We start from the raw sequence: 27,242 nt of genomic DNA, 5'->3' as shown, positions 1-27,242 counted from the left end.
AAATTCAGATCAATAGAGCTTTTTGTCATCAAATACCCTTCATCGATCGATCGATGCAATGTATGCAGATCCATTGTGTCCAGCTGTTCACTTCAATCTGTTACCAGGTTTTTTTCTTTTTTTTTCTATTTTATTCCCACCCATTTTTTTATTTTGATACACTTTTAAACTACTTCTTTGTCTATTATTATATATCAAACATTTTGTATTTCTTATTCTATAATTACACTCAAGCTTATACATTTTTACCTTCCTTTTAAATAAATTTATCATTATCTTTTCTTTGGAGAATATTTTTATATATATAAATATAAATTATATAATAATATATTCCTCAAAGATCTACCCACCTTAACTGAATAATTTTTCCCCCCCAGTAGTCGTTGCCTTTTAATTTGAATATGTCAGAAGTGTTTTCCATTTCCAAAGTCATTTTATTCAGAGTGCTGGTCCGGAATAGACATAACCGACTCATTTTTGATTTTATATACATATTTGTTAAAATTCTCAATGTCTGACTAAAAACCGGAAAGATTCTTGAACGAAACTCAAAAAACAGATCTCGATTCAAAATTGAAAGTTCGCTTGATTTGTTCGCACTATCGCAGAATATTGTGACTGAATCGCGATGGCCAAGGACCAGGAAGGAGCAGAAGAGGCCTATATCCCCGTATCCGCCACGGAGTCCTCGAAGGACCAAAAGCGGGATCAGCGTGCCCGACTGATCAAGGCCTTGAGCCGGTTTAAGCCGCGGGATGCCAATCCGTTGCAGTTCTACAACTGCGTCCGCGAACTGTGCATCATGCACAACTGCAGCATCGACGAGGGTTTGGAGCGGGCGGCTTTAACCTGGCCGGGATTAAGTATGCGCCAGCGGGAGCTCTACGATTCGGTAAGTCCATCTGGAATTTACTGGGGACAAGAAGCAGAACATTTCAAATTGTATTCTATTTTATGAATATTTATTTCATGGTTCTAATCTGGCAATATATTTTTATTAATTATTTCTTATGCCTATTTATGATTTTTAAGAACAATAGGAATATATAAAATAGGTTTATTAATTTGATTTTCATAAACTAGTCAGTGTTCCCTAATCTAAAATTCAGGCTTCCAAAATAATTGTCTCTTGGGACTTTTAGTGTATATATCAGTAAAGAATATAATTTATTTTCAAATTAGTCAATACAATTGATCTTTAATAAAAAGGCAAAGCCATATCTGTGTTTCTTAAAATCCAAAAAACATTACAGCTCATAACTCGACAAATAGGGTTCAAATAATCGGCTTTGAAGTTATAATTTTAATGTGGTTAATTTTTAGAGCTATAATTTATTCCAATCTTCTTTAATTTTTCCGTTCAGCAACGTCACGCGGAGCTGCCAATTCCAGTGCCGCGGCACCTGATCTACCGCGCCTTCCAGAAGGAGAGCAAGGGCCTGTGGTCGCTGGGCCGCTCCTCGGTGGGTGGCAAGCGGTCCACCCGCTACACCCTGGAGTCCTACAAGCCGCCCCCGAAACCGTCGCGCATTGGTAGTGCCCTGATCGAAAAGCGGCCCAAGTACGACAATCTGCTGGACTTGCCACCCAAAGCAGCTGCAATGCGAGTACCGCCGGCACCCAATCGCAAATTTTCCAGAGTATCGCCATCGTCCGGTCGCCGAATTCGCAGTCTAACTCCCTCGCCGGCCGTCAGGCGTGTCCGGTCCATCAGACAGATCCTCTCGATGGTCAGTGTGCAAATGAAGAAATCCGGACGTCGGCGTCAGGGGAAAAATCACCATCGGGTGAAGAAAGTTGGCACTGCGGAACAGGCCAAAATAGTACCGGAAAAACCCACAACCGGAGTAGTTTCCAAGTTGCAGAGAAAGAAGACGACAACGGCGATTAAACGAAAGTGTCCATCTGGTGGCGGTTCAAAGGCCAAGCGATCTGCCAAGGAGGAGGATCTGAAGACGGCCCACAACTGGGATCTGGCCATCGGCTGTGTCCGCCGGCGACTCATGATGCACCAGCCTCTGAAGACCAAATCATAACCTACTTCTTGATGCGCACAGTGTATTTTTACCCAGAAAGCCTTGCACACAGATAAAACATAAACACAGATTGCACAGTTCAATACGATGGGTTGTAGGTGTCAAATTGAAAGTAACAAATTAATGTAGATCCACACATCATGTTAGTTAGGGTTTTAAGGTCCAACGTTCGAGGTTAAACAAAATCGCCTTTTTCGGTATTCAGTAAATTGAAAGTAAGAAATTAGTGTGCATAATTTATGTTAAGATTGCGAACAAAAAGTTGTAAGTTCAATGTAAAAAAATCAAGTATACGAAATATGTAATTAAAAAACATACAAAATTAAAGTAATTGTTAAATTCTTCATTTAATAATTTGAGGTGTACGAATGTTTTATTTAAGAACAATTTTGTGGGTAATAAGTAATAATTAATAATAAGTAATTAAAATAAGCAAATGACTCTAGAAAATTAAAGCACAAAAAAGGGTTTTACATTTGTATACAGAAAGTATAGGTTTCAAAAAATTTTTTAAAAGTATTGGTCATCGAATATTTATGCAAAGCCTTGATTATAAATTAGTCAATCGATAAATTCAAAGAAGTTGAAGAGGAAAAAGGAATAGAATAAATGGCATCCACTTTCCCAAGCCTTAGTTTAATTAGGCACGGAGAATACCTCTTTCATTCGCTTCAACTGATCGCCAACATAAAAAGTCCCCCATAAATACTGTAATTAAAACCATTGAGATCTTAACATTTCGGTCGAGACAACATGAAAAAACACTAACAATTTTCTAGGCAATTTTATGGCATTTTATTTCGTCTATTGCCGCATGTTACTCGTATTTCCCGACTTCTTTTTTTTTATTCTTTTTTTTTTCTAGTTTCCAAGCGGGCGCAATCATTTTGATGAACCGTTAGTTAAGCACCAACAACAACAGCAACAATAGCTAATAAAACATTAGCACACACATACTGGCATAAAAGCCAAAAAAAAAAGATAAATAAAATCGGCAGAGGCAGAAACAAAAAAATTCGCAAAAGTTTTTTTTTTTTTTTTTGCAAATCGGCACGCAGCGACGTTGGGCATTTGACCCAAATTCGGAGACAGCTCTTCTTCTACGTTTTCTACTATTTTTTTTTTCGTTGCTGTTCTCCACGCGCTTTTGTGCGTTACCCAAAAAATAACAACAATAAAAACAATGAGAGAAACGAAAAAAAAATTCGCAAAACTTTTTTTTCGCGGCTGCTAATTCTGCAAAGTCAAACAAAAAAAAAACATTTCAATTCCGCATAGAGAAGGAGCAGAGAGAAAGATTTAGAAAAGATACAAGCCAGAAACAACTGTACAAAATTCAGTTTGTTTAATTTTTTTGGACTGCCTATGTCACTAAACATTTTTTTGCGTTCTGCCTTTTTGGCAATCTTTAGTTTTTACGGGATATTTTTTCGTAGAATTGATTCAGTAATTTTATATTCTACCTGTTTGGCAGCAGATTTATACAACAGAATTATATTCAAAATATTAAACCTTTGGGTTGATTTTTGAAATAGTTTATAAGGTTCTCAAAAGTGCCTAGTTTTTTTATTGATTTCTGAAAGAATTAAAAGGATAGGTGAAATATTTTCTTTTGAAAAGATATTGCCCATGCTTTTATTTTAATTATTAATTAATATCACCAAAAATAAAGTTTAAAAATACCAATAAATTAAATTTGCTTTCTTTGCCAAGTTTAGTTCACTCATATTATTAACTTTCACAGAAGTTTTTGTTCGGCAATCTTTTCTAATGTATACTTATCCCAAAGGATGTCTTATCTTTGCCCTTAATTTACTTTCTTCATTTAGTCAAAACTTTCTACAAATATTTCTTGTACTTAAAAGTTTTGGCATAACCATCCAACTTAACCACCTCAATCGCCTTCATCTGAGTTTCATTTGAGTTTCATTTGAATCATCCAATTTCATTGCCAACCTTTTTTCTTTTTGGCCCATAACAATTTATAACCGCTTCTGCTCAGCAAAAGTTTTGATGACGCTCCACGAAGCCACTTACAAAAGCTGACATCTACAACACACACTGAAATAATTTATTTATAAATATATTATTCTATTTGGCATTTTCAAATTGGTTAACAGCTAATATATCTGCTTAATAAAAAGACTTGTTAATTACTAGGTAAATATCCTAACTTTGGTGGTAGCCTGAAAAATATTTAAATATTTATAATCTTTCTTTACCTAACTAAAATTAGAAAAGACTGGATATTTATGTTGTTTTTGCAACTTCATCACCAAGATCATTTGGACATATCATATATAGCTGTCGAATCGTGGGTTTCCCAATTTCTCCGCCTCTTTTCTGGTTTCCAACTTGTGTTTCTTTTTTGCTTGTTGCTTTGCTCTTGCGCCATTTGACTTCTAACTGCTTTTGTGGCTCCAAACATATCTACATATATCTACATATGAATGTGCGATTTTTTTTTAAGGCGCTAACTAGGCAAAAGCCACCAAGTTAACCCAACTAGTCGTCCCTCGCCCTTCTTTTTTTATTTCTTTTATACAGACAGTTTTTTTTTTTTTGGTGCTGCTGTCTTTGTTTTGTTGTCAAGCTGCTGTCCAAAAAAAAAATTGCAAAAAAAAATTTAGCAAGAGCAAGAGTACAACGCCGATTACGCAATGCGTTCACACAAACACTCATACACACACACACACACACACGAATAATACAGAAAAAATAGACACACATACTGCCAAGGTTTTTGTTTCGTTTCCGCGATCAACGCGCTCGCGAAAACTCACACAGGCACACACGCAAAAAAAAATTCGCAAATATCAACAAAGTAGCTTGTGCGTGCGACCCAATTGGAAATTTGACACACATTGACAGCGGAGATAGGCGAAAAAAAGTGGGAGGTCGTTCAGGGGGTTTCCGGGGGTCAGGGAGTGACGTAGTCCAGAAGCAGCTGCTCAGATACAGATACAAAGTCACAAAGATACATCCACAAGAGGCGCGGAACCAAGTTCACAAGTATTCACTATGTGCAAAATAATACTCTCACCAAAAGTAAATGTGATGCCTAGTTTTCTAAGCAGTACGCAATTCTTTAAATATTATTAAATATTAAATATTATTTTAGAAAGAAAAAAATGTGTTACTTATAAATATTAAATCTAAAGAAACACATTCACTTAAAAATATTTTTATATATTCAAATAATCATAATCAAATAAAAGAAATCAAGAAAAATTACTTTAAAATTAAAGAAAGTGCTGACTATCTAGAACTACAAACTATAGCCACTTTTTTCCTTATTATTCCCTGTTTATAAGTACTCTTCCGCATATTTTGAAATACCTTGACGCATTTGGTTCTTCCATAACTCAAATCTTTTTAAACAAACGCATTTTTCGCGCGATTTTGAAAGAGTTATAGAGACAGCTTTTTCGCCAGCGTTTTTCCATGGCGAAATTAAAAAGAGAAAATTATAAAAAAAAATGTGGGGGGGAAAACACACATCTGTGGATTTGTATGCGCGTCTATGTGTTTGCACTCATTGCTCATTTGTTTCGTGGGCTTAGAGGTCTGGAAACGCGGCGAATAACTGGCAACTGGCCTGACCTTTGGCTTGACCGTGGGCGTGAATTGCGAATAGTTGCGAAAAATACGAAAAAAAAAACATTGCAAAAATAGGCAAAGCTACAAAAAACCAAAAACAAAACAAAAAGAAGCGAGAAATGGCAGACAAAAAATGTTTCTAGCGGACTGCTTTGTCGCACAGCTGAAATTCAATGCTATCTACGCACACACAAATTAGTTCAGTAGGTGCTTTGATGTTGTTGTTGTTCCTGACGTTTGGGTTTAATTTTAGACGCTGTGGAAAATTAAACATTTCGCAGCGCAAAACGCCAGCAAGAGAGCAGCAGCGGTTGGGCTATAAAAAATTCGCACATTTCTGTCCTTGACACACATTGCGTATACGCAATCTACGCAGCCGGCTCCACAAAAGCTGATTTCATTTATGAGTGCGTGCGAATTTTTTTTTCGCATTTTCGCATTTGTGTGTGACCCACATACGAAATCAAACAAATACAGATAACATATGTTTCCCCCACATGCTTTGGAATTTTTGCACACTTTTTTTGCGGAAGACAAATTTGCATAGTTTGAATACGATGTTTTTGGCAGTAAGAAAATTTTTCTCGTTTTGTGACGTTGATTAATGAATTTATCGTTTGTCTATTTATTTTTCCCGTTGAGAGGTCAGAAGGTCGCAAACGCAGCGAAAAATCGCATCCATTGACAGCTGCCAGTTAAGGAAATGCACTTCATATATTTTCAATATCCACGAAATGTCAAAAGTAAACTGCCAAAAATTCTGTTAGCAAACCTTTGATTTTCAATAATAGCAAAATATTTAAAAATATTAACATGAAAGCGAACATAAAAAGTATATTTATAATATTTTTATTTTAAACTTTAAGAGTGTTTTATTTTTAAAACAAAAGTAGATATAGCATATTTTCCGGTCTTTCATATTATGGGGTGGAGTTTTGTAAATTCCCTTTTTATTTCTGATTAATTTGTGTGACAAAGTTTGGTGTCGATCCACCCTTAAAACTTTTATTGAAATATATATATAGATTAGAACAAAAATTGAAACGCAATTTAAAATTCTTAAGCCCTTTTGCAAGAAATAAAATAAATGATTTGATTCGCATTCCATTTTTGTATATTTTGCAATTTTTATTTATCTTTTCTACTATAGTTTGTCACAAGTGATTTTTACCTTACACAACATTTTAGTTTTTTCTTCATTTTTGCCTAATGTCATGCGTTGAGGTGCTGAGAACGTGCCTTTTGCTATTTTTAACAGTTTTTTTTTTTGCGATAACAAAATATTACTAATGTTATGTACAACTACCTATAAATATTTATATATATATATATTTACAACTGAGTGTAGATTTACCATCATATACTTCTTCTGACATTTTTGTTGTGGAATAAAATATTTGAGAAGTGTGACTGATAAACGACACAAGCAAAAAAGCTCTTTTCTATCTTGCTATTTTTCTTTTTTTGCACATTTTTTTAATGAATTTTTTTTTTGTATTTCTTGTGTTTGCCAAACATGCGAAATTGCGTAAGCAGCAATAGGCGAAGAGAGATAGATTAGAAAAGCGCGAGAGCGAGAGAATTGGCAAATAAAAGCAACAAAATATCGCAGCCACACAGATACACCAATACAAGCGCAAACATATATATTCGCACGCTCTTCAACTTGACTTTGAAAAATGTTGACAGAGCGAAAAAGAGAGGTAGTTCGCAATATTTGGCAACATTTTTGCCTGTGTTCTTGACTTTATTATTTTTATTATCTTTTTTTTTTCTTTTCTTTTTTTTTGTGCGTGCGTTGATCTCGCAAAATTTCGGCTACGCACTTTTTTTCCGATTGCGAATTTCTCTGCCTTCTTTTTTTGCTAGTGTTATTAGTGCGTGTGAGTTCATTGACTTTCGCATTTTGTGCGTGTCTCTCTTTCTGTATTTTGTTTTTTTTTTTTGCGAATTGAGGCCTACGAGGTGTTGTTGTTTCTCCGTATGTAATTTTAGTGCGTGTCGTTGATCTCTTTCAGCCCCAAAAAAAGTTTTTGGGGTTCATTGAACCCCTTGATTTGGGGCTTATGGGGCGAACGAAAGTTCAATAGACTCGCGAATTTTTTTTTCGCCTATGTTTCATTCTTTTCTGTCGCTTCGATTTAGGCATAGTAACAAAAGTTTATTAATCATCGCGGGAATCTGATTAAAAGGGTTTGATTGTGTATGGGGTCTTGTGAACTTTGGCTAATTAATGTGGGATACGTTGGAAGAAACAATTGAAACAGTAGGGGGTTAATCGTGATTTTAGTTATAGAAAAATAGGTACAAGCACATTTATTTTCTGTTTATCATATGTTAAGAATTTTTTTTTTTTACTAACAAAGTGTACTTAAATTAAACTGTATGCAAAAAGAGGTCACATATTTATCTAAATATACATAATAAAATTATTTAAAGAAAATTAAGATAATCATACAAGTATTTACAATAAATAGCGAAATGTTACGTAAATTATGTATTAAAAAGTGTTAATTAAAATGTTTGATTTATGCTGCAGTAAATCTTTTTTAGCTTTCACTGCTTATGAAAATGATTGCTTTTGTTTTATTTCGTTACTGCATAAATTCATAGATATTACCATCACTAAATTGGTAATAATTCTTCGTTTTTTTGTCTTACTACTTTTCCTTTCTCTTGCTCCACCCATAAGTTCCATTTTTTCCCTTTCATCCATTAGTCTTTTAAACTCCTTCCTCCTACAATGATCAAAACCCGCCCGCATTTAGCGAGAAATTCAACAACGCGATCCAACAATCGATCTTTCACGCCGGCCCCATCCTTCACTTTATTTTCCGCGCAATTTGCAAGTTGCCATCATTTTTCAACGCTTTAGAGTCGTGAGGGGGTGGAGTGCAAAAAAAAAAATAAAAAATGGAAAAAAAGGGGTTGAGTTGCTTAGGTGAGAGCATAATTTATGCCAAATTTATGCATTTTTTTTTTTGCCGCTTCTTTGCTTTCCTCTCGTCTTTCTGTCTCAACTTTCGAAAGTTCTCTTTTATTTTATTTTATTTAGTTTGCCATTTTGGCCAAAGTCATGGGAAACGTTTTGCAATGGTCAAAGCGCGTGTCGATTCTGCCCGTTGGTGAAATTTCGTTTCTAATGCTCGCTGACAGGTCTAAAAAAGGTCAAACAGCATCATATTAATTTCTTATCAATTTATGACATTTCTTTATTCGATTCGGTATTAAATCAGCATTTAGTTTGAATTTTAGAGTGCATTAATATGCTGATCTTTAATATGTTTTCTTGAACAATACTAAAAGAATTCAACATATGCCAAGAGTTTTAAAATATTCTAAGGTTTGTAAAAAAGTAAAAATAAAAAATCATTTATAAATATTCTGAATCCAGAATTTTGCTTCAATATCTTAATACTTTTTGTATTAACTAATCAAATATCTAAATTTTGCATTTGAGTGATCTTAAAGATTTATTTTTATGGGAAACGTTTTAACCTAAAAGAAAACTCTTAAAAAAATGCCTCCTATCTCTGCTTAATGTATTTATTCACGATGAAGTAGCGTCTTTGTGGGCCACTATATATTTCTCAATTTCTAAATGGCCAAAAGTAAAAAGTGTGCAAAAAATAAAACCGGTTGGCTGATGTGAATTTGTATTTTATTGTGGTTTTAATTTGCTAGGGTCTTCCACACAAAGACACACATCGAATCAAATGTGATAAAACGAGCCGAAAAAGGCGATGAAATTGTCACCCAGTAGAAGCGAAAAGCCTAACGGGTTTCTAGTGTTTTTAATTCCGACTTCTTGGCGGTCGAAAGTGTTTCTAAATAGTCATAAAAAAAAATGATACTAATAATTTACAGCTCTGTGCGTGTTCATCAGCTGCAATGATTATGTAACTCTGAGCGCAATTAAAACGAAAAAAAAATAATAATAATAACAACAAGCGACCGAGCAACAACAATGGCTAACTGAATTAACCTTGTTCTGTGGACGGAAATTGCACAGACACATGGAGCGATAGAGATACACTTTGTATCTTTATTTGTATCTTGTGGGGTCCTTGGCTATAATTAATCCACAATTACACACACACAGAGAAGGAGAACACGCAAACGGGGCACCGACCACGATCAGATATGGCCATTTTTTTTTTGTTTTAATATACATTTTTTTCTCTCTTTTTTTGTATTTTTTGTTTTTTGGCCAAACTAAACTGAAAAATTCAGCTCCGTCCGAAATGCTAATTGCCAATGGGTCAGACCCCCCCACCCCCGGCTTGCATGTCGCTTGTTCCTGCTGCTATTAGTTGAAAAGTCAGTCACACAATGTGTCACGCAGCAAAGTGCAACAGCAACTCCACACACGCCTTTCCCAGCGCTTCTCAAACCAGCAAAAACTAAATAAATAAAGCAGAAAAAAAAATAGAAAAAAAACACGCATACGCAATGTGTTCCGGGCGAGGAAAAAAAATGAAAGCCAAGTTGGAGTTATAAATCGGTGGGAAATCACGACCGTCAGCCCTGGATTTTCAAGGTTTCTAACTCAATCGGACTTTCCGAGAATTTCTTTCTATTTCACATATTTATTTTTAAGCTATTTAGTCTTAAAGTTGGGGTGTTCTTAGTTAGTTTTTTTCAAAGCTTAAGGAAAGATTTAAGTTGCCATTGGTGAATATGAAATTAGAACTTGAATGTTGTTAAATTAATGAAACTATTTGAAATAAAATGTTAATTTTTAAAAGAAGTAGCTAATGAAATTGTTACAAAATTCTGACACATTCTAATTCAAAATATAATAACTTAACCCAATAATAAATAAAAACCATTAATAATAATATTTATACGGCTCTCAAAAACCTATTCTATGCACCCCTGAAAATTGAAGACTTGTTTGTGTTTTCTTTTTTTTCATGTCTTATTTGCTTGGCCAATGTTATGCACTATAGTTGTAAAATAGTAATTGTTGCTGTTGTGTAAATTAGAAGGCGGCTGTCAGATAAAAAACAGCAAATACAAAAAAAATAGGAAAAAAACTAAAGAAAAACTAGAAAATTGAACAACGCAACTGAAAAATGCGCAATAATTGATGCACGCAAAATGCGATTTTTCCTGCCCAGTGAGTGGGAGCGAGATAGCGCCAGACGTGAGTGGGTGGGTGGGTGGTGAGTGGGCGGTTTGGGCTTGAGGTTAGAGCGTTGCATATAATTGCGTTATAGGTTGTAGTTGTTGCAATGCCACAGCGATAACACACACAGAAACAAACACATCCACGCACGGAAATGCATTTTAGGGTGACCATGCTCGTGATTGCATGCGCACTCGCTCACTGCGTCTCTTCCCCTCTCTCTCACACTGTCGCCGTCTCTCTCTCTCTCTCCACTGCACATTGCATTTCTCTTAAGTTCCTTTGTTGTCTGCCTAAGGTCGTCTATTAATCACTTCCTATTTTGCGTGAAATTCAATTTTGTTCTTGCACTTTTTTCTAATTGGTGTGACCCTTTCTCTGAATACTCTTTCTTACTATTGTACATGACGTAAGTGTGACCCTCATTACTGTTTCCCAGTAAGTTTTAGTCTTTTTATAGTTAATTGTTGTTATCCTCCTTTTTGTATTACCCATTCTTCAGACTCTTAGAGGTTGAATTTCTGGGAAAATTTGTTACAACGTACCTGCCAGTTGTAATTTCGATACCACAATCAAATGTCAATTGTGTCCTTTTCCTGGGTTGCATTCAATTAATTATTTATTTTCCCATTTCAAATCAAATTATCATGAAATATCCTACCCCTTTTTATTTCAGTTTTAAAAGGTTAACAGTTCTAAAACGCATTTGGTGCCTATTAGATGTAGTCCACAGTTTACAAATTTTGCCAAGGAAGAGTTTGTCTATATTATTTGCACATATAGTACGTGTTTTCCATTATCACAAATGCCCACAACCTGCATACTTATGTGAACAAAACACCTGGGCAGATCGGGTTGCATTAATAATAATAAACGGCATATCCCAAGTGCGTATCTTTAACTTGGAGTGCTATAATCTTTTTTTTCTGACGTGTGAGTTGGTGTGTTTTGAGTTCGGTTTTCAGTTTTCCGTAATAAGAAAACCTGCAACTGGCGCCACAAAAGCGTGTGGGCGGACTGGGCGTGGCAGCAGCAATAATAACAATTACAAATTGCACGTTGTTGCGTCGTGAGCGTTTCAGTTTATTTTATTTTTTTTCCCAGCTGCCTACTTTTTTTTATTTTTTCTTATTTTGCTTTCAATGCTTAGCTGAGCACGCATTTTCGATAAAAAAAATGTGCATATGGTATAAACGATATATATAGTGTGCATTACATAAAAAAATAACTCATGAGTGCAGCCGCGTGTGTTTTGATATTTGAACAGAGAGGAAACAAAATAAAAAATTAACACGCGAACACGCGGCGTATGCGTAATAAAAACTGGAGCACAAAGAATGCGGAAGTGCTTGAAAAGCAAGATTTAAAAATATGTCAAAAAATAAGTACAAAATCAGTTAAGATAACTTAACAAGCAAAATCTAGTAAGATTGAATACAAACAATTAAATACATTTTAAATGTAGTTAAGGTAAAGTAAGGAAAATCAACATTCTCGAAGTGAATGGCTTACAACCTATAATTTACGAATGAATAGCTTTTTAAGAACAGTTCTTAACTTGTTTTTATTAGCATATTTATTGGCTGGCTTTTGTTTTCTATGACTTTAAAAATACTTTTTTGTATTATAAATTTTCATTTAGAATTTATATTTATATTTAAATATAAAATATTTGCTTTAAATTCCATTTACATTTTTAATTGGTTTTGTTTTCTCCTTTTTTTTTACCAAATAGCTTGACTTTTTGATTCTTTTTCTTGGGCTGTTTGTATTTATTTATTTTTCTGTTTAGGCCAAGTCATGATAACGGTTCTCGCCAACAATTGAGCGTGCGAAACTCTAGAGAGATCTGTTGGCTGTCAACGCTTTGAGAAAAGCGCAAAACGCCGAGGAAAACGGAAAACGGCATCGAGGCAGAGGAAAATTGATTTGTCACGTTGCGCATAAATTGCACATAATTATGTAAGCAACCGTTTCTCCGTCGCTGCATTTCACTTGGCGACTCGACTCTTTCGCCTTTCGTCGCTCAATCAATAGAAATAACTTTTGTTTTGCCGTTTCATCAATTAGGCCTTAATTTTGTCATAGTCTGGCCAACTTGCACTTGGCCCGAACGGGTGCTAACGTTTTATTAATGGGAAAAGGCATTTGCCTGTATTCGCGACCCTGGGAACTGGGAAAATGCAAGAAGAAAACAGTTTTCCACCATGACACTCCTTTCGAAGAGCTCAACCCACTTGCCGCTTTCAATTTATTTGTTTTTATGCAGTCGCGGTGTGACCTCGTTATTTCAAGACTGTAAAAATGAATCAGTATCTGCTTAGAACTTTGTATAATTCATTTTAAGTTCTTATTTTAAGTTCTAAGCAAATAACAAAGTTATTATTATTATTATTAAATAAATTTAAAAGAAAAACAAATATACGGCTTAATTATACTGGAAGATAAGGGTAAAATGTTCTGTTCATATATTGTTCAGAACAGCCCTGAACTGCCAAAAAAAAAAAAATTAATTTGAAATAAAACCACCTTTGCGATTAGAGGCAGAACAAAGAAAATGCTATACCTTTCGAATGGTACACATGCGATAATATAATATATAATGGACAGACCATTAGATGTGCTGAAAGGCAGGGTTGTCGCTCACACAAATGCCCACCAATACACTCGCGGCCATTCACAACAGGGCAGCTGCTGTCAATCAAAGAGGGAAAAAAGCTTTGACAGCCATGAAACATTATGACTGACGCCTGTATGTGTGCGCTTGGCTAATTTTGGAAACTGCAATTAACGCATGCACACACACACACACACTCAGGGTTGGCTAATTAAAACAATTTCGCAATTGTGCAAAAAAAAAAAAATGTTCAATTTAAACTGAGAAACCTTCACTTGAGCCAAGCCAAAGTTAAAGCGCCATGTTTGGCCACACAATTGTTTGACAGCAAACACACACAAACACACCCATGCTTTAGACTTTATTTGTATTTGTATTTTTTGGTACGATCTTTTAGCATTTACTTCCCATTGTCAAAAAGCGCAGACGACGTCGCTCACTTCCGCTTCGATCAACTCAAACCAACACACAAAGTAAAAACGAAGCACACAAAAAAATCGCATATATATAAAACAAAATGAAATAAAATAAAACTTTTGTCATGCATTAAAATTTGTTGGTGCTTTTTCCCCCGTTTCTGTTAGACTTCTCTCCTCTTCTCATTATGATCCCATATGCGCCGCGACCTTGGCCTTCAAAAATAAAACACCAAAAAAAAAATTCGCAAATAATTTTTGCAGTCTCTTTTTTTTCCTGATTGTGGTTTGCTTGCCTTTGTTTGATGTTCTTTGGCAAACAGGGGAATCGCCGGGGGCAACAAGGGGTTAAGACACCCTATGTGGTTAATTACATGGAAACTACATTTTTTTTTTGGAATGAACTTGCAAATTTGAGTTGTATATTTGAAAACTAAGTTAGTATGGTTATTGTCTAAATAAATGTGTCTTTATAGTATTTTTTGTGGAAACGTTGCTTTCATTTTTGTTGTTTATCTATGATTATAATTGCTAAGCCTTCAACCTTAAAGACAATTAAAAATGCCTTTATTTATTATCAGTTAGAAATTAATCCTAGCTGTATGCCATATTTTCAATAAGGATTACATATGTTTTCGGATAATTTTAATCATACATATTTATCCTTATTTTATATGTTAATATGTGAAAACTTTTAAAGAAACCAAATTAAAAGGAATAAGAAAATCTTCGAGTCTCAATAAACTTTTATAGCTATAAACTATATGTTTTGGTTTTATTTGAAGTAATATGAACTCACCTTAAACTAAAACACTCGCCAGTCGGGCGTTACCCGTCCAGCAATCCATAAGTTTCAATTTTCCAATTGATTTTTGTCGGGGGCCGTCGTCTTCGTCGATTTTGGGTTGTTGTTTGTTGCTGTTGTTGTTGTTGGTTGTCGCTGCAGTTGTTTGTTGGCTATTCTTGTTGTTTGTTTTGTTGACTGATCTTTGACTTCTTTTGACGTCTTTTTAAAATATTTAACTTTTGTTACTTTCGCACACCGAAATATGTAATTTGGGGGCTGTTTTACAACACTGTTATTTGGATTTTATTTTTTTTTTTTTGTTAGGGCTTTCCGAAAATTTGAAAATATTTCCAAGTTCGAAAGTTATTTTTTGCTTTTGTTGCCCCAAGAAACGAAAATTGTTTTATTTAGATTTGGTTAAGTTTTTGGCTTTCCTCCTTTTTGTTGTATCCATAAACATTTAATTGGTCCAGTTGGTCGAATTTGTGGGTGTGTTAGAGGGAGACAGATGGTGCATACGTGTGTGTGTGTGTGTGTGATTAGAGAGGGATAGAGAGAATGTTTTTTTAAATATTTTTGTTTATTTTTAATATATTAGCCAGAGAGCGCTGCCAGAGTTGTAGCGTGTTCTTCTTGTTGGTAGAGTTGATCTTGGTAGAGTTGCCTTTCGATTTGCCGAGATTGCGTATTGTGTGAATTTGTTTGCCTTTAGCTTTTTGGTTTCTTTTTGCTGGTTTCTCTTTGAGTTTTACACGCTTTCTTCTTCGTTGAAATTTGGAATTTTGAAGAATATGCTGAAAGGATGAAAAAAAAATATATAAGTAAATAAGTAAATTATAATGAAAAGTGTTGAGATAAGGTGCAACAAAATTCTTTTAGTTAAATTTACCCAAGCAATTCCTTGCCAAACTTGAACTTAACTCCCTTTCATCAGTTGCAAGAACTTACAAGAATATTTAATCATGTTTGTCAAACAGAAGTTAAAGTTTACTTTCAACTGAGTTGAGTGCCCCTCGAGCACATCTCGAATTTATTTAATTACACGTCAAATTTGTCTATTTAGCTTAAATGTAGGCTATGGCAAATGTCACAAGTGTGAATGTGAGTGTGTGTGTGCTGGTGAAACTTTCACTACTTTAATTACCCAAAATGAATGTTATTCTTGTTCGGCAAGAAGGCGAAGAGAAGTGGGGGTTAAAAGTTGAATGGCAATGCCACATAGTCGCCTGATATAGTTGTTCTTGTTGTCTCGGAAAGTCTGTTAACTGTCTGCGTTGTTGCCTCAAGTGCCACACACACACACACATTCTCGGGGAGAATGTTTTGGTGAAATTAACACACATATAGAGAGACACACACACACAGCCATAAAGAGAAAAGTTTTCGACTGCAACATGTGGCAGGCGCGCTTAATTATGACGTTGCTCACAGTGAGCGACAAAAGTCAACCTTTGAACTATGACTCTCAGAAAGCGGAGTTCGCAAAGGGGACTTTTTAAGCTGGCTGAGAATATTCACTAAGAAAAACTACTCAAAGTTAAAACAGATATTTTCGACAATAAACAAATTTCAAATTCAAGGATTGTTTTTCAATTCCCTTTGGTAAACAATGAGCTTAGTAATTTAACATTAAATTTTGATCAGTTAAAGTACATTTCAAATAATTTATTTAAATTAATCCCTCCCTCTAAATATGTTCGGTATTCTGTCTCTGACTTCAGAATCGAACCAAGTTTTTCTTTTTGTATTTTCCCTCAACTTTTTTTTTGGCCTCTTGACGTCATTGCTCCATCTTTCTCGGTCTGCTCTTTTGCATATTTTAATCAGCCGCAACTATAAAGGAGAAGAATCTCATGGCAGAGTAAGAAAACAGCATCTGGCAGTTGTGTGTCTGTGTTTGTGGCATTGAAAAAGTTTCCATTTTTCCCCGACTTTCATCAGCTTGTTGTTGTTGACTTTTGCCAAGCATAAGTAGGTTCAAAGTTCAAGTTCAAGCACATGCTGGAAAATGGCAGAACATTAGCTATAGCTTCCTGATTTAAGAAAAAACATTGCCAGGCTTTAATAAGGGATGTAGAACTACAAATAGTAATTTTATTTAGTTTTTAGATATTATACACAAATGTTGGTCTCCCAAATTTCGGCAGTAATTCTTTTTTTATGTTACAACGTCTTTCCAAATTTCCGAAAAAATGTCTTTTCAGAAAAGTGACCTAAAACCTGCCTATCTATGGCCATAACTTTTCTAATTTAAGTTCGATTTTTAAGTGGCATACCTTGAAAGTCTTGTGATCTTATTCTCTAAAAATCTGCATTCAAATCTGGGTTTGTAATTTTTTTTCGGTTTTTCGTCATTTTTTATGATGTAACCCTTTCCAAAATTCCGAAAAACGGCTTTTCAGAAAAATGACCCAAAACCTGCACTTCAAAGCCCATAACTTTTCTAATTTAAGTCCGATTTTGAAGTGGCATACCTTGAAAGTGTTGTGGTTTGATTCTCTAAAAATCTGCATTCAAATCTGGGTTTGTAATTTTTTTTCGGTGTTTTGTCATTTTTAATGATGAAACCCAAAATTTCCGAAAAAATGCTTTTCAGAAAATTACCCAAAACCTGCACTTTCAAGCCCATAACTTTTATAATTTAAGTCCTATTTTGAAGTAGCATACCTTTAAAGTCTTGTGGTTTAATTCTTTAAAGATCTGCATTCAAATCTGGGTTTGTAATTTTTTTCGGTTTTTTGTCCTTTTTAATGACACCATTTTTAATAACACCTTTCCAAATGTCCGAAAAATAACTTTTCATACAGGCATCAAACTTAAAAATAAACTAAAGCTAATTTGAAAACAAAATGCATTCCTCAAGCAAAAAAAACACAACAAAAGACTAAAGAATATAAAATCAAATCATATAATATTAAAACTTATTTATTTCTTCAAAGAATTCGCCGAGAATCTTATACTCCACCGAAACGATCAGTTCAATTGCCGGGAAATCGGATGGCGCACCACGCACTGATAAGCCTCACTTGGAGGAAAGAAGACAGACAGAAGGGAGGCCCTAAACCGGGGAAATCCGGACGGGGGATATAGACAGAAGTCAGACGGACGGACAGACGGACGGACAGACAGACATTTGAGTTAAACCAATGCCAGACATCCAGACGGGGAGTCAGACTGAAGTCAGACGGCGAGACGCATTGTTGATAGAAACTCGTACTAGAAGCGAGTCTAGAAAATGTCTAGGGGTTCTACATCTGCGAATATATATATATATATATATAGATATGTATACATATATGTAGACATATATATAGTGTGTTTATGTGTGGCACATACATACGTAATTCCCATAAACAATGACGACAGGCTGCTTAAAATGTCTGCACAGCTGTTTGATGTGTGAGTGTGTTGCATCAACAGTTGAGGCAACTGCAGACAGTTGAAGATACACCCCTAGACCCCCCATCGCAACCAGCCACCCCCCACCACCCCCTGACACCAACGAAACACCCCGACACCCACACTTTTGTCCACACAATCGGCACATATTTATTAACCCTTGTGCAATAAAATGCAGTGATTTCTCTAGGTAATTGTAGTTCTGATTTTTCTCAATGTCTTTTGTTAATTGATATTATTTTGTAAATTTAAATACTACTAATATTACATTTTTCAAGAATTCTTTAACACAACAAAAAAATCTTGATTTTAAGAAACTATAATATATTTCCCTTATAAATTATTTATAGAATCTGGAATTAAAAAACATAAACATTTAAAATGTTATTAAGTAGGTATTAAGGTTCTTAAAAAACAATTTTAAATTGTATTAGCTTAAGTAAAAGCTGTTGACTTTTAAAATATTTCCAAAAAATAACGAGGTCGAGTTCTTAAGTCGCTGTCACTTTTCCAGCCCCCTGGACCGGCAGTGGGGTTAAGCTCAGGGCCCAGGACTTCAGGAGTGAAGAAGACACACAAAAATAAAAATGAAAATAAAACACAACACAGCACAACAACTGAAAAACCCTCGACAGTGGCAAGTTGCATATTCCGTGTTGCAGGTGAAACGCGCTGAATGGAAAAGGGGGGAGGGGGGGAAGGTGCAGGGGGTACAAAATGGAAATGGCAGGGGGAAAATGGCGAAGGCAATGAAGGAGAATGAGGTATTTGAATGGGAATGGCAGGGTAGGGTATAAACTGCAGGGAAGGGGCCTAAAGTCTGGTACATGAAACTCGGCTGTTGTTGTCCCTTAGCTTGCGTCTTGCGTTTTTAATTTCGTTTTCTTTGTGCGCATTTTCCATTTATTTTATCTGTCTCGTCTGTCTGTCTGTCCACGTCCATCCTCCGTCCCGCTTCCTCGCCCATCGATAAGGACAACACTAAACACCGGCAAGGACATACCGAAAGGACACCGACAAAATTCCATTCACTTGTATGCAATTGTCGCCATGCGTGACACAAAATAAACATATACACATATAAACTAGCACAGGCAAAAATGTTGACAATAAATTTATGCAATAATAATAATCGAAAGAAGAAAACAAAAACCGTGAAGGGGAATAGCTACACCATAAATAGTGATCAGAATACGCAGTAAGACAAACAGAAAACCAGAAAAACTATTTCTTTTGTATTCCAGTTGTGAAAAATGTTTACCATATTTTGTATGAAGAAAGATCCATTAGTAGACCTTTAAAAATTTTAATGTTTAAAAATGTTTCTGACCCTTTAGTTGTATAAAAATTAATAAGACCAAAAGGATGTTTTCAATTCCAATTAAAATAACTATACGTTTACGTTTATTGAAATCTAAGAAACAATGTGTGATTTATTATTTTCAATATATCAAGCATTTATTTTATTTAAAAAACCCTTAAACTTAAACTTTAATATAACTATTCTATGAAAATTCAAACCAACTTCTCTTCATAAGTTTTAAATACCACTAACAACTGTCTGTTTTTTCCGCCTTCAAAACAATTTCTGATCTAGAGTGACGATATTTTATTAGAAATTGAGGAATTTGTGTGCTTCTATTTGTGCGGTGCTTTGGTTTCAGTCTGGGCGACAGAATTCGTTGAATTTATGAAACTTTAGACGGCAATCGACTGACGGGGCGAGACCGAGGGATAAACGGACAAATGTCACGGCATCTCTCCATTTCGAGAGTGTTTATATGCAGGAGGAGGAATGTCAAGGGGTCGGTGGGAAGTACCATAACGAGACAAATATAAAATATGCCAAACAAGTTAAGGAAGTCGAGGAGGTAAACAAAGTTGCCAGAGAGCAACTACCGCAATGAAAAGTGGGAGTTAACCCTTCACTTTGAAAGCCGTCATCTCAAATCAAGTCATAAACAAGAAAATAATTGTTTATGAAATCAAAAAAAAAAAATTGCAATGCCAGGGGTTAAAGTATTCAAAAGTTACACAACTATTTTAATAAAAATTTCATACTATTTTAAATGTTATAGTGAGTAAAAAAATATTAATTGTTATCTACATGAAGCTCCGTTCGAAAACAAACCCATTTTACATGCTCAATTTTCTGAGACACCGACCAAGAATGACAAACTGACTGGCGGACGGAATGATTGAATGACAGACAGCAGACTGGTCAGTCACCCCTCATCCCCCCAGCACCCCCCTACCCCCGGCAGAACCCTTCTTTTGACCGGCACCCCTCTTCATAATTATAAAGTTTCTTTTCTTGAGCGCGTCTGCAATATTTGCATAAATTATTGTACAACAAACAATAATTTTTTCTTTCTGCATTTATTTTCCAGAAAATGACGTTGTGAAAAATGCAGCAATCATTTTTTACGAACTTATTTTGTGTAGTTTTTTATTGTGTTTTTTTTTTGTTTTGTTTTGCATATGCCAGTATCAGTGACGGAATTCCTGGAAAAACACATAGGCAAAAACAGCGAAACAAAATTAAAAAAAAGGAAAACAGAAGACAAATATGAAGGAGAGGCCAAGCGACAATTGCAGCGGGTGCAATACACTGAAAAATAAATATTATAAGTTATTTAGAAGTTAGAGTTCTTTGCTCTAAATTGTCATATTTTTCTAAAATTGATTTGGATTTCTTTAAACGGATTCAATTTTTTTCGATAAGATTTTGTGTAAAATATATATTGTTTAATTGGGTTCAATTTGATTTGAATAGTCTTATTATTACAATTAATGCTATATTATCTGCTCAAATAAAATAAATATTTTTGCTGTGCAGCGATTGCAACTGCAATTGCAGCAACAACAGCAAAACGTCAACGTCAGCGGGGCAGTGGGCAGTGAATATGAAACCGAGACGATCCCCCTCCGCCCCGCCCCTTTTGGGTCGCACCGCCTACTCCTTAAGCAAACTGAAATCCCAGTGTCAGCGAATATCCAACAAATGCAACGAGAATCATCAACAAATTTGTCTTCACAAGAATTTCGAATGGGAGTTGGGGGTAAAATGCGAGCTTATGCGAGTTATGTGTGGATCAAGTTAACCAACACTGGTCAGCAGGGTGGTGTCTTTTTTAAATATTTCAATTTAAAAATAGTATTTATTTGCTTAAATATTTCTGCTATTGCAGGTATTTGCATTTTAGATCCGTCATTATTTGTTGCCTTTTAAATAGTTATCTCATGTTATCCAAAAATTCTTGTTTCCATTCTAAAATTTTGTAGAAAAGAAGTAAATTATGCTTGTCAATACTATTACAAGTGTTACAAAATATTTATTAAGTAGGTGAGGTCATACAACATACAATATTAGTTAAATCATATTTTTAAAAAGATAAATATATTTGTTAATTATGAATATCTTTATGAATTTGTTAATTAAATTAAATTAGTTTTCCTTTTTTTTTGTATTAATTACTATTTTTTATTAGGTATCCATAATGATACCACTCGAAGTTTTAAATCTTCATTGCATTTCCTTATTCCGATTGCCACAATTTGTTGAACCGCCGTCAACTGGGTTGATAACTTCAAGTGAAGTGAGGGGAAGAAAGTCGAGTGGTATCCAGAGGCTTACAAAAGAAACTTGCGTGGACTCCTCATCATAATCTTCCCACCCACTTTTCCTACCCACCACCACCGTCGTCCCCTTGAGGTCCTTGAGTTTTGTCTCACTTGCGGTTCGAGTTTTTTTCCCTGTGCGTGTGTATTTGGGCGCGTGTGTGCGTTTGATTCCTTCATTTCGCACACACTTAAGCACGCATTTTAGGCGACATCCCCCACCACCACCCCCTCTTAAGCCAACCCATCCCTTAACCCTTTGACGTCTCGTGTTTGGTTTGCCACTTGGGCATTTACCCAAATGCAATCGATATGTGGAACACACACAAAAACTCAATGGGCGATGGCATACAGGGGATGCACATCAAGAAAATAAATCTCACAAGTATATCCCTAAATTATTTACTTGATTTAATGCTTAAATTCAATTAAAAATATTTAAATGATCTTCGGTTAAGCCTGAAAATATCCCATTTAAATAAATCAATTTACTGATGAATTTCTTTATATAATCTAAAATATAAGTTTAAATTTCATTGATTTAATAATAATTTTGATTATTAAAATAATGTCAATAAATATTTCAAAACCATATTCTGTGGGAATATATATATATTCAAATTGTTTCCAAAAATGTTTGTGTGTATTAATAGGGGTTTGTTTTCCAGCTAGCTTAGAAATAATTAATAATATTTTATAACGCACAGCCTTGTGCCACTGCAATTAGAAAATGTCAAAGCGATGGCAAAAATAGTAAGAAAGTCTAAAGGGATGGGGGGAGGGGGGTGTTTTGAGCCTCGACCCTCTACAAAATTATGCATAAACGCATTTTAGTGCGCCTACAAGTAGGCAATGCCAAAGGAACCGAGTTGCCGAGCGTCGGCGAAACTACAAAGGACCTCAAAGCCCAAGACGATGACGTCAAAGGGGTGGTCCGGAGGGGGCTGAAGGGGGGGCGGGAGGTGGATCCCTGTCGGGACACTTTTGTTGCACATTGCGTTCCCTCTGCCAACTGAAGTGCACTTCTGACGCACTTCTCCTTTTGCGACCCGCAGGGAAGTTCATTCTAACAAAAAAAACGACAGAAAATATAAGAGTAGGCAAAAACAAAAAGAAAGAAACTTACAACGCACACTACAACAAATCATAAACCAAAGTTCAAGCCTAATACAGAAGATTTTAATACCCTTAAAAAAAATATGCATCAATTAATAACAATTGAGCTTAAAAAATATATTTATAATATTTAATGCTATCTAAATCAGTTTCTAATTAAATATACATTTACTTACGCAAGAATATTTCGTATTAATTTCTAGTCTACTAACAATTGTTGTATCTTTAATTCTTCAATATTTTCTGATAGATAATTAGTTTAATACAAATAATTCTTCTATAAATTCTGATATGTAATTAGTTTAAAATAATTTTAACGGTTTACATCTTTATATAATATTTCAAATTATTTGTACAGATTTTATTATTGTGGCTAGTAAACATCCTTAATATCCTTCTTGTTTGTAATTTGCTTGTCCAATTAAGCTTGTCACATTTTTCTTTTAATTAAAATCCAAAAAAAAAACCGTTCGAGGGTATTTAAAAAAAATATACGCGGAAACGAAGAAAAATACGTAAAAATGCTGGCTCCTTTGATCCTGTCGCTGATGCAGCTCCTCCTGCTGTTGCAACTAACTCACGCAATTTTCAAAAAAGGTTTCTCTTTGCTGACAGCAACAGCAGTAGCAATGGCAGCAACAACAATGTTGCTGTTGACAAAGGCTCACAAACAACAATAATAAAACTTGGTTAAAAACGAGGGGCGGTGGGTGGTGTGTGGTGGGTGGTGTGTGGTGTGCGGTGGGTGGCTGCACAGATAATGAAAGGTCGTCGAAGTGCGTCGCATTCATGTCGCTGCCCCCGAGAGCAGATGATGCCGACAGTAACATGAAAAACAGAGACGCCAACCGAAAGAGACAGATGGAAGGGGAGTGGGGGGGTTGGACGGAAGGACCTCGTCCTTGGCAGGACGAAAGAGTAAAAGGGGACCTGCTGCTGCCGGTGACACAACTAATCAAGTGTTAACCAGTCCAAAAGCCTTCGCTGCGGTCACTTTCCTCGAGGTGACAGGGGGTAAAAAAAAATAGAAAGAAAAAATAGAGCAATCCTTGCAGCCAAGGGAACTGATATGCGTAAGGGATAAAGCCTTCGCAGAAGAAAGAAATATGGGATTAGGCGGGGAAAACTCCACATTGCAAACGCCAAACAATTGCTGTCCCTTGACTGTCTGATTAAAAGAAAGAAGTATATAGAGTTTGAGACAGAGAAAAAAATGGGATGCACAAAAGTCTTATTCAAATTCTTTGAAAACAGTTGCTTATAAAATATTTAAAATCATATGTATCTTTGAATTAGAATTAGAAAAATATATATGTATATATTTGAAGTTATTTTTAGAATATCATCTGTAAAACTTTATTTTATTTGTGTTATTTATTTGTTTCACAAAATTTAAAGTATATATATATATATATATATATATATATATTTATATATATATATATATATTTTTATCAATATCAATTTTTATAAGAAATGTCTTTAAATAACATGACTTATACGTTTTTAATCATTGAATTATTTGTAAAATTGTATCATTGAAATAAACAATTAGATGTAAACCATATTTTTTCACTTTATTTGGGTATAATCTCTACTTTATTCGCGCGCTCTTAATAAACCTACACTGGCATTTGCTTAACTTTCATCTTCAGAAAATACGGCAAGGTGCAATTCAGGGGCTCATCACCAGAACAAGATCATTGCCATCGTCGTAATAATGCTTAAACCTCGTAATAGGCCCGCTTTGTTGTTGCTCTTGTTGGCGCACTGCCGCCTGTCAAAGTCGATTTGTCTCAACTGTCACATCAACAGCTACAACATCCACTAGGGAAAAACAGGCCTAATAAACCTTGGACTGAAGAAAAGCGAAGATACAAATACATCAAAACACAAACATATTTTTAACCCAATGAGTTTATATCAAGTGCTTTCTTAAATAAAATGTTATCTTGCTGACACAAAATATAGGTTTTATAAAATATATTGTAGAATATAATTGTTTCTTAGTTACGATTTTAAATAGAATATTTGTAGATTATAGGCCTATAATATTATAGATTTGATTTTCTGTAATTAAAGACCCTTAATCATTATGTAAAGCCAATAGGTTACTAAATTTATAAAAGTTCGTTATATAAATAACTATAACTTTATGATTGTTTAGGCTAACTTTTATACCTTCAATTATAACTAAATTACTGATTTCGAGTGTTGAGTGGGTATTTAAAATAAAACAAAGAAGATTGCTGTTGAAAAAGAAAGCTGCCTTTCATTTGCAACTTTGGGAATATGCGGAGAGGGCTTCGATCGCGTGTCCTTCCGCAAACCCCCCTCCCCTGGCAGATGCAAAACGAAGGACAACAAAAAAGAACTCATTTCGCATCGGCGACAAGTGCGCGAAAAAGTCCCGAAAACGCAACGAAAAACGGACGAAACATGTGTCGCCCCATCCCCCTTTTTGGATATATTCCCCTGCCCCTGTCCCTGACTGTGCCCCTGTTCCTGCCCCCTTTTCGGCACTGCCATGTTGTCCTCGGTTATGTCCGATGGACGCGATAACGGCAAAAACGACGCCGGCTGCTCTCCGCCTGTGTCAACGTTGTCGTCATCGTCGGGGGCTAATAAACTCTCCCGTTTAAGTTGTCCCATACCCTTTATAAAGGTATTTTGACATATTAAAATCGATTGCATCTGACATACTAATACCTAAGTCAATGGACATTTATTTGTATATCTTAAGCTCAGATTTTAAAACTTAGCAAATCCAAAATGAACAACTTAAGTCCTGGGCTTGAAGACTACAAATATTTGCAAATATATATTTGAAATTTAATTATTTCGTATCCATAAAAATAGAAAATAAAAAATAGAATATTAATACAAGGAATTTATTTCAAACCCTATTTACTAACTATATTAGCCTCATTAAAAGTATAATATCAATATTTTTATCTAAGCTTTTCAATCAATAAGCCAATAATCGTAGATTTAAAAAAAAAGTAAGTGCTTAAGTATCTTCAATTTGATAAACTATATCGAAATTCCCATTTTGGAAATCGATCTGCTGGTAAGGGTATTGAAAGCTTCCCATCTCGAATATATCCTTTCTTATTTATTTTTTTGGCTGCTTATTTTTTTCTTTCCTTCCGGAAGTGCGTGCGCCTATGTGTGCGTGTGAGTTCGTGTGCAGCAAATAACAAATAAAATGTCCCAAAAAACAGCACACCAGAATGCAGCAACACGGAAAACGAGCGCGAAAAAATGCCCAAAAAAATAAGCTCCTTCCCCTCTGATGATGTTGATGATGATGGCTGATGAGCAGGGACCCCCGTAACCCCTCTCCCAACCCCCGTTCTCGACGACCCGGCCGGCGCGTTCCACTTCACAACGCACAGGACCAAAACGAAGAGGGGTCAGGATGCAATTGCAGTCAACCCCGAAAAACTCAACGAGCGGCAAGCAGAAGAGCCGACCAAATTGCCAAAAATTACCAAAAAAAAATAAAACTAAAATCAACAGAGAAATTGGAAAGTCGAAAATGGAAGTACACTTACTTAAGAAATGAAATAAAATAAATTTTGATAGATTAAACTTGTAGCAGATTTTCATAATCAAAGGTGTCAATTTCAATTTATTAGAATACCAGTGAGCAACATAAAAAAAATAGGTAGCTCCAACTAAAAATACTCACTCACAAAACGATTTTAAAAATATTAAATACTATCAACATTAATTAAGTCCAACAGTTTTCATGTGATTTTAATCCATTTTGGCACTTTCTAACTTCATTGAAAAAATTGCAAATACCCTAACGAAGGACTGCAAATAAAACAGGACAAAAAGTGCAAGAGATATACAAAATACCCGAAAAAGCAGGCAGAAGAAGCAGAATGAAAGAAGTGAAATATATAAATAAAATGTGAAGTGGCGGTTGGAGGGGGAGGGGGGAGGGGTCTCTTCATTTCGTCCTGTTTCGTCCTGTTTAACCCTTTTTCGCACACACCGAAAAATGCTACACGAGCGAAACACGAAAATGTGTTACAAACCAGGGGCACTCCGCCAGTGGTGGATTGGGGGGAGGGGGGTTTGGTTGATGATTTTTTTTTGGGGGGGGAGGGGATGGGGCGACCAGACAGACTGTGCTCTTTTTATATATGTTATTATATTGGTTTTAACTTGATGTGTTGCCTGAGTTTTGCTGAATTCTGCTGCGTTCATGGAAGTTGGTGGAAGGGGTTCTTTTGTGGCACTCAGATTTCTGTAAGGTTTTTAAGTGGACTCTAGGGTCTGGAATGCAGTTGGTGGTTTTTCAAATTCTTTTCAAATTGATTAGATTAAAAACCGAAATTGGGTTTATTATAACTTCAAAAACTTCTTTACATTCAAGTTAAATTTTAGCTAGAAATGCCTGGATGTCTGTGTCAAAAATATAGTTAAAAGAAATTATAACTCTTTTAAGAACTTTGGATATAGTTTTAAACATTAAGTGTTTTATTTATATAAATCTTAAATATTT

General features: G+C 35.2%; 2 protein-coding genes across 5 annotated transcripts in view; one reads left to right on the top strand and one right to left on the bottom strand.

Annotated features, from left to right (window-relative positions):
* The window catches only part of LOC108043247 (broad-complex core protein), a 126,766-nt gene extending 111,611 nt beyond the window's left edge, over positions 1-15,155 (bottom strand). For all 4 annotated transcript variants that reach the window (XM_044460883.1, XM_044460887.1, XM_017121855.2 and 1 more), the window contains exon 1: positions 14,600-15,155. The gene's annotated coding sequence lies outside the window, so the exon portion shown is untranslated. The remainder of the gene's footprint in view (positions 1-14,599) is intronic.
* On the top strand, positions 433-2,390 carry LOC108043248. Its single transcript, XM_017121860.2, has 2 exons — positions 433-892; positions 1,365-2,390. Exons 1-2 carry the CDS (start codon positions 629-631, stop codon positions 2,034-2,036), a joined length of 936 nt encoding a protein of 311 aa, XP_016977349.1. The 5' UTR covers positions 433-628; the 3' UTR covers positions 2,037-2,390.
* Positions 15,156-27,242: the final 12,087 nt, after the last annotated feature.

Source organism: Drosophila rhopaloa, unplaced genomic scaffold, assembly GCF_018152115.1.
Source record: "Drosophila rhopaloa isolate 14029-0021.01 unplaced genomic scaffold, ASM1815211v1 contig_3, whole genome shotgun sequence".
In the NCBI taxonomy this organism is placed as follows: Eukaryota; Metazoa; Arthropoda; class Insecta; order Diptera; family Drosophilidae; genus Drosophila; species Drosophila rhopaloa.
This window is presented reverse-complemented; position numbering and strand designations above follow the sequence as displayed.

Bases quoted from the DNA above. Each gene is read 5' to 3' on its own strand.
- LOC108043248 (XM_017121860.2), top strand. From the start codon at position 629: ATGGCCAAGGACCAGGAAGGAGCAGAAGAGGCCTATATCCCCGTATCC. The intron at 893-1,364 runs GTAAGTCCATCT...TTTTCCGTTCAG, and splicing joins AGCGGGAGCTCTACGATTCG to CAACGTCACGCGGAGCTGCC.